The 7,897-nt window shown below is 52.1% G+C and overlaps 1 protein-coding gene across 1 annotated transcript; it reads right to left on the bottom strand.

Moving 5' to 3' along the window:
• Positions 1-4,964: 4,964 nt before the first annotated feature.
• On the bottom strand, positions 4,965-5,718 carry GJB2 (gap junction protein beta 2). The gene has a single exon (XM_007464512.1). It carries the CDS (start codon positions 5,675-5,677, stop codon positions 4,997-4,999), a length of 681 nt encoding a protein of 226 aa, XP_007464574.1. The 5' UTR covers positions 5,678-5,718; the 3' UTR covers positions 4,965-4,996.
• Between the last annotated feature and the right edge of the window lie 2,179 nt (positions 5,719-7,897).

The raw sequence follows: 7,897 nt of genomic DNA, 5'->3' as shown, positions 1-7,897 counted from the left end.
GAGGGGGAAGGAGGGGGGAGGGAGGGGGGTCCTCTTTGTGAAAAGCTGGAAACGGTGTCATTGCTCACGAACGAGGCCATGGTTACACGACTAAGGCTAGGCATTCCGCGGAACATTGCACGTCTGTTAAGAAGAACAAGTCAGAGCTATACATACAGACCTGCAGAGAGTTCCAAGGCGCATTACCAAACGAGACGCTATCACAGAGAAAATGGTGTAAGAAATGCAGACCAACCAGCAATGTGGTTGTGTGCGTGCGTGTTTGCCTGTAAAGCACCTGCAACGCGGGACTTCTGGGGGGCTCTGCATTGAGACGTTGGTACCCACACTCTGAGCAGGGCTGGAGAGGAGACTGTTAAAAAGGTGATGAGGCTGTTAAAAAGCAAACTCAGATCAGACCCCTCTAGCGATAAGGCCACGTCCCAGGTGGTTGCCGGGCCCGCCTCCCTGCGGAGAGGACAGGGGGGTCCAGAGGTGCCCCCCTCCTGCTGGACACTGGCCGGGGCCGGGCTCCACGGTGGAGGCGAGAGTGCGTCTGGTCCTGCTTCTTCTCTGCCTGGACCCGGTGGGTCCGAACCCAGGAGCAGCTTAATAGTGAGTGAATGAATGAATGGTGAACGAGGACCCGTGTCGCTGGAAAATGAAGTTAGGGTTGAACTTGGACGTGTTCTCGTCTATGGGAGGTTCTTGAGGGGCAGACAGACTCCTCCTGGACCAGCAGAGGGCAGAGAAGACGGGGAAGCAGGTGTCCTGAGGCAGATGTCACGCCAGCCCAGAGGCCCCTTCTCCGGCCCCTCACCGCCCCGGCCTTTGTCTCTCACCTGCGGCTCTTCCCTCACCTGACCTGCAGGTGTCCTGGCGGCCAGGCCGCACTGCCTGGGCCCCGGCACCTCCTACTTCCCGTTGATTTTACTTTTCTCCACTGCACTCGTCTTCGGGGGATTTGTTTGTGTTTTGTTTGTTCGCAGCCCTGCTGCCCAACAGTTCCTGGCGCTCGGCCGGCACTCGGTAAATACTGGCTGAGTAAATAAATACTTAGCGGGGGGGCAGGAACGGAACCGGTGTCTCTGGAGGCGGGATCCCTCAGCACTGCCGGCGCTGGGGAAGGGCCGCCAGCTTCAGGAATTAAGCCCTGGGGGTTCCGGAATCCCGCCCACATCCCCTGGGCCCCTGCCCTGAGCTGCTCCCACCATCCCGAGGCCTCGGCTACAACTCTGGAGCGTTTCCGGGCGGCTTCGATGATGTCCTGTGTGTAAAGTACTTGGTAATGTGGGCGGAAGGTGTGTGGCGACCCTAAGGGGATGAATCAAAGCTTGCTTTCTTAGGCGTGATCTTTCTCCAGTTACAAACGGGGCTGCCCTTTTGTCCCATCCACCCCTCTGCCTTTCCTCCCCCTCCTCAGGGGTGTCTCAGTCCCCCGCCCCAGCCCAACTGGACTTATTTCAGGCTTTGAGGAAACGGGCATTTCTGCAGGCTTCCCGTGTGTCAAGCTTTGCGAGGGTCCTTCCTGTCTAGAACCCCAACCATCCACTGTGCAGCCTGGGATACGTCCAGTGGAAAAGCACAATTCCGCTTTGTGCTTTTCTGCGCAGAGAGTTTTACGTAAATTACCTTATTTTTGTTTTTGAAGTTTTGAATTTTATTAATTTTTTATACAGCAGGTTCTTATTAGTTATCTATTTTATCCATATTCGTGTATATATGTCAATCCCAATCTCCCAGTTCATCCCACCACCACTTTCCCCCCTTGGTGCCCATACGTTTGCTCTCTACATCTGTGCCTCTCTTTCTGCCCTGCAAACCGGTTCATCTGTACCATTTTTCTAGGTTCCACATATGCGATAGCTGTTTTTCTCCTTCTGACTTACTTCGCAGTTGGATTGCCATTAACCTCGGGGAGTATTCGGCAGGCCCTTTAAGATGAGGAAACAGGTCTGGAGAAGCAAGTGAGCCCCTGTGTACCCACGGTGACCCCTCAGCGCGCTGCCTGCGCCCCGGCCCACCCCCAAGGTCAATGACCCCATGAGGGGCAGCTCAGCCTCGGCCACCCCGAGAACCCCGCCTCTGTCCTCCTGATTCAACCCGGATCCACCTGCCAAGAGCCTCACACGTACGGAAGAGGTGAGACCAGGATTGCTAGTGTCCTAATAGGCCTCGAACAAGGAATAATTAGCAGCTGGGCTGTTCCTTCTGCCTCTTAAGGCCCCAGAGGTCATGCTGGCAACTGGCCAGCGCTGAGGCCCTCCTGAGGCTGGCCTGTGAGGCCACAGGCTTGTTGTGGCCAACCTGACACAGAGAACTTTGGTGGAATCGTTAAAAATAAAACGGGGACTTCCCTGGCAGTCCAGTGGTCAGGACTCGCACTTCCACTGCAGGCATCTGGGTTCTATCCCTGGTCGGGGACCTAAGAACCCGCAAGCCGCACGGCGCGACCCAAAGCAAAACAAACAAAACGGAGCTTTTTCTTACCTACTACAAATTGTAAGTGGACGGTTTGAGATATAGACTCAGGACGATCATTTCCAGAGTTCAAGCTCTAATTTTCAGGCATGTGGCCAAGCCTGTCTGTAAGTTCTTAAAAGTGGTCAGTAGTCATCTGTAATTATTTCAATCTAGTCTTTTAATACCCGAGAGTAATAATCTTCATAGCTTGTAAGTGAGCACATCTATTTAAAAAGTCATGTGCTCCCGTGACAGGCTGTGTGTAGGGCACCCTGGAAGGTGGCCGGGGACCATTTCTTATCCTTTCTCTATCACCTGGAGGAAAGTTGACTGCTTTTTCTCCTTTTAAATCCATCTAAGGACTTCCCTGGCGGCCCAGTGGTTAGGACTCTGTGCTCTCACTGCTGAGGGCACGGGTTCGATCCCTAGTTGGGGAACTGAGATCCTACCAGCTGCGTGGCGCAGCCAAAAAAAAACAAAACAAAACATCTGAAAGGCGTATGGCTCCTCATAAAAACACTCGTAATTACTGGTGTGTAAAATGCTTTCAGGTCCCTGGATGAAGGCTCGGACCGCGGGCCTGTTGCTGGCTGTCCCGGGAGGGTGTGCCGGGGCCATCAAGCCACACACAGGGATGGGAAAGGGCTCCCGGAACAGAAAACAGTTTATGAGACCAGTTGTGGTTATATACAAACGTGCATTTGTATGAAATCCTGTAGAAAACCCCATAGAAAAGACACCTGACAGAATTTTTCTCATGCCTCAGCCAACCTTGACCGTGAATAACATTTTAAAGTGTTTAAATAATTCTTCTAGGAGCCAGACTGGTCATGTGACCCCAACTCAGCATCCTCCAAGCAGCAAAGGCGATCCATACCCCACACTGTGCGTGTTCCTCTGAAACCCGTTAGCAGTGAGCGTGGGGCGGGGTAGGAATCATCCTTCTTGCTCCCTTCCCTGTCAGTCTTCCTGGGGACAGGTTTTTCTGTAACTGGCGTGGAAGAATCCCAGAATCGCGGACAGGCACCGTGGTAACTTACCCATTTAGTGTTTGAAATATAAAATATTAACATACTTTTACAAAACTGGATATAGGTGAAATTAAAAGCTGCTATTCGATTAAAAATTGTAATAGATTCTAAATAACTATTATGTGAATTAATTATATTTTAATATTTAAATGACTTGAGATATGACAAAATTATTTTACTTACAAGTATGTAATTAAAGCTATTATTTATTATTACAAAATGTTTTTATAATGCTATTCTTGGCAACAGGAAAATCTTTGCTCTCATTGCAGTATGTTGAGTACCATTGTTTGGAAACCGTGTCAAGCATCATGATAATATTAGGATTCGATTTGTCTTATAGAACTGCTAAATAGTTATCTAAACCCTAGTTTGTATTTTTAAAAGGTGTCTATTCTGTTTTCACTTAAAAAACCTGAATGCTGAAAAGGGAAGCAAACAAACCTTTGCAGTAGATGAAACTCATTTTTAATTGTCAGAATTTAGGGTCTAGTCACTCCCTCTGTTCTTTAGAAACAGTAACTACCCCCCCCCCCAATTTTTCCATTTTGTTCTGCACCATTAAATTGTACTGTGGCAATAAAATACTCCCAAGCAATCTCTTGCAGTCAGTATTCTTCCCGTGGACCATGGGAGTGGAAAAGGCAACGTCGTAGGGGAGCTGAGGGTGTCTTGAGGCAACCCACCATTGGTAGTAGCTGGTGGTACATGCAATCTGTATTTCTCATACAAAATCACATCTAAGCTTTTGAAATGAGGCCGTTTGCTATTAAAAGCCATCACTAAGGACTTCTAGCTTGTTTCACTTGAGAGAAGCTGAGGTGCTTCCATGTAGCACACACCACAGTTCATACAACGGACAGCCTCTTGGTGGCACTGCAAACCATTCATACCTGAAAGGCCATATTTAAATTCACTGAGAGCATCTAATTATACGCCGTTTACGTATCATAGTCTGAGCCTTCGAAATTAGAGGAACGTATAACGAATGGTTCCTTGTAGATCAAAAGAACATATCTTATTTAAAATTTTCACTTAAAAAAGTATAACAGAGTTTGAAGCATTAGGTAACCTCGTCCACTGTTAAAGACTAAAGCGTCAAAGCAAATAAAAAACCCAGTAATTCTCATGTTTACCTTTAATTCAAGGGAAATGGCAAAGGTAGCCCTAAGGGGATCAACCAGACCTTCTCAGCATCGTCTTCAGGCCCTGGCGTTTCTCTCCTTTCCTCAAAGAAAGGAAGACAAACGCAGTATCCTTTGTCGGAAATATCCTTTGTCTGTCACCCCCGCTGGCTCGGGCCGGCCTCACCGGACCGATTCAGGAGAGCAGCAGAGGCTCGGACACTCGCAGGAGTGCAGCCTCTGGGGGCATCTGGGGTCGCACGTGAGATCTACAGGGGGTCAAAGGTGGCCTTGAAGACGAGACGCTGGACCTGGGAGGCGCGGGTGACCGTGCCCCACAGCTGAGCACTGACTGCCCCATCCTCTCATGCTCTCTTGTATCTAAAGCTGGCTACTGCGTTACACTGGTTTTTTGGACTTTCCGGAACAATATCTAATCATCAAGTAACACAATTCGGTGACATTGAGCAGGATGCAAATTCCAGACACGGCGACCATGAAAACCGTGAAGACGGTCTTCTCCGTTGGCCTGGACACGAAGCAGTCCACCGTGTTAGGGCAGGGCCACGCGTTGCATTTCACCAGGCGCTGCATAGCGAAGCCGTCGTACATGACGTAGAAGACGTACATGAAGGCGGCCTCGAAGATGACCCGGAAGAAGATGCTGCCGGTGTAGGTCCACCACAGCGACCCTTCGATTCGGACCTTCTGGCTTTTGATCTCTTCGATGTCCTTAAATTCACTCTTTATCTCTCCCTTCATGAATTTCCTTTTCTTCTCGTGTCTGTAGTGGGCCACGTGCATGGCCACCAGCAGAGCCGGCGTGGACACGAAGATGAGCTGCAGCGCCCAGAGCCGGATGTGGGACACGGGGAAGTAGTGGTCGTAGCACACGTTCTTGCACCCGGGCTGCAGCGTGTTGCACACGAAGTCGGCCTGCTCATCGCCCCACACCTCCTTCGCGGCCACCACGAGGATCATGACGCGGAAGATGAAGATGACGGTGAGCCAGATCTTCCCGATGCTGGTGGAGTGTTTGTTCACGCCCCCCAAGATCGTCTGCAACGTGCCCCAGTCCATCTTCTCGTCCGGGCAGTTTGCGCTGGCAAAGACAAAGTGACACAACATGGAGGGCAGGACCGGCTCGTGGGGGGCTTGCTGGGTCCCGGCAAGTGAGCACCCAGAGATCCCTCCCCGAACGAATGCCAGCTCTCACACTCTACCTCACTCAACAAGAGGAAAACAAACCAACCTCCTCTGCCGTGGGGTTAGCCGCGCAGTGCGCGGAGCACCTGGAACGCGTTCTCTGGTAAAGAGGGGCATATTCAGCTGAATAGAGCACCCAGTCCAGAGCACACGATCAACACGTGGGCTGGGGCACCCTGGCAAACGTGCGCGCCGACGCAGGGCCCTGCTGGAGGCGCTGACCCAACCCCTGCGCCGGTCCCCCCAACCCTCCAACGGCATTCAGCGCTCCCAAGTGCTTGTTCTGGACGGTACCCTGGCCTCGTGCCAGCCGGGGACGACCTCGCCTTCAAGGCCGAGAGGCCAAGTCTCCCGGCAGCACCTCTTTCCTTCACTTATTTCAATTCATTTTCATGGATGTGGGATGGAGCAGTGAAATGATTGTCCCCGATGGTAAAATCCACGTTTAATGTTTCCCAAAGGGCTTCACTTCCTGTCTCTATATGAAAAAGGGCAGGTTAGAAATGGTCCTTCCATGGAGAAAAGCCCCTGTGTGCGTGGGTTTTTGTGACCGTTCTGTGTATAGATTGGGGTCCTTGCTGTCCTTTGGGACTGACCGATCAGTTAGTACTCAGGTTTGAAAAGTGTTGCGACGGTGCATTTTTATCATGGGCTATGGTGTTTAGAAGTGTTTCTAAAGGGGTGCATTGTAAAAAAAAAAAATAACAAAGTTTAACTCGGTGATTCCCCAGGACTGGCCCTACCAGGCACCCTCACGGTACTGAAGGTCAGTACCGACGCTGCTGGGTGATGTGCTGCCTATTGAAGAGACCTGGGAAGCCTGTGCGCTCACCTTCCACCAACCAGTGGCCTCTTCATCCCAGAGTATGAACGGTCTTCACACACTTAGAGTCACACCTGTCTGTCTCAATCAAGCCTCTTTTAAACAAGACCCCACCCTCCACAATCTGATGAGTAATGTGTCCACTCCTTCCAAACTGGTTCTCAGTCCTCCAGCTTCTCTTACTTAAAAGCTTAGTGCTCTCCTTATTCTAAGCAAGTCGGGTCCTGTCTCCCAATGGGCTTCCTGAGCAGGTTGGGGAGAGTCTGATCACCCTGCTGCCTCTGGGGCGCTGCTGAGGGCAGCGAGGTCTGGCGGAAACCATCCAAGGCCACCTCGTTCAGAGGCCACAGCAGAGACACGAGAAGGGTCAGGGCAGGAGAGCTGCGAGCATTGAGACATCCTCGTGAAACGCTCAGCCAGCTCAGCTCGAAAGAGAGAAACATCACTGGGAAAAGGTCTGCTCTGGGCTCAGCCCTGACCCTTAAATACAGACGGTCCGGGAGGCCTTAGGTTCTGCACCTGGTCCGTCCTGCCCTAGCAGCGTACTCAAAGCTCTTGTGAAATCAGACCCTCCAGTTCTCTGCTGGCACTTACTAAGTGGAAACAGGACACTCACAGAAACAGACCGTCTGGCGTGTATCAGTACATCTGGCCAACAATCTGGGATGAGGCCAGCGCCAAGTGCAGGACCCACACCCCTCAAACCAGTCCAGTCAGCAGCGGCTGAGAAGAAGACGGTTCCAAGTAAACCCTATACCGTTGTTGTGGTTTAAAGCTCCTGGTTGGGCTGCAGCTACCTGTTCTAAAGATCCTTTAGAAAGAGGAGCAAATTAAAGGTGGATCCCGGTGGGCTAGGGAGAGGCGGGCCGACCCAGCGGGATGAAACTGCTCTCCACACAGTGAGCCGCGGGGTGCCGGCCCCGCCCTTCCTGGCCGGCCCACACCTGCGGGGGTGGGGTCGAGGGCGGAGGAGCCGTTTTGTCCTGTCGGGAGGCTGCTGGGTGAGGGATCAGCTTCCAGAAGGGGCAAAAGGGACCCCCTACCCCATAGCTTCGCAGTCCTTACTTCTGCTGGTGGTGGCCCACAGGCCCACAGGCCCCCCAGCCCCGCCCCCGTGTCTGTAACTGTGGCTCTGGCCGCACACAACTTCCGACCCCGACTCAAAGGGCAAATGGGGACGCGGCTGTGGCCACACATCTCGAGAGAGTCCCGGGGGGCGGCCGCAGCTCTCCGGAAGCTGGAGGGCGGGTTAGGCTTCTTCCCTGTCCGGT

Source organism: Lipotes vexillifer, unplaced genomic scaffold (genome assembly GCF_000442215.2).
Source record: "Lipotes vexillifer unplaced genomic scaffold, Lipotes_vexillifer_v1.1 scaffold2116, whole genome shotgun sequence".
In the NCBI taxonomy this organism is placed as follows: Eukaryota; Metazoa; Chordata; class Mammalia; order Artiodactyla; family Lipotidae; genus Lipotes; species Lipotes vexillifer.
This window is presented reverse-complemented; position numbering and strand designations above follow the sequence as displayed.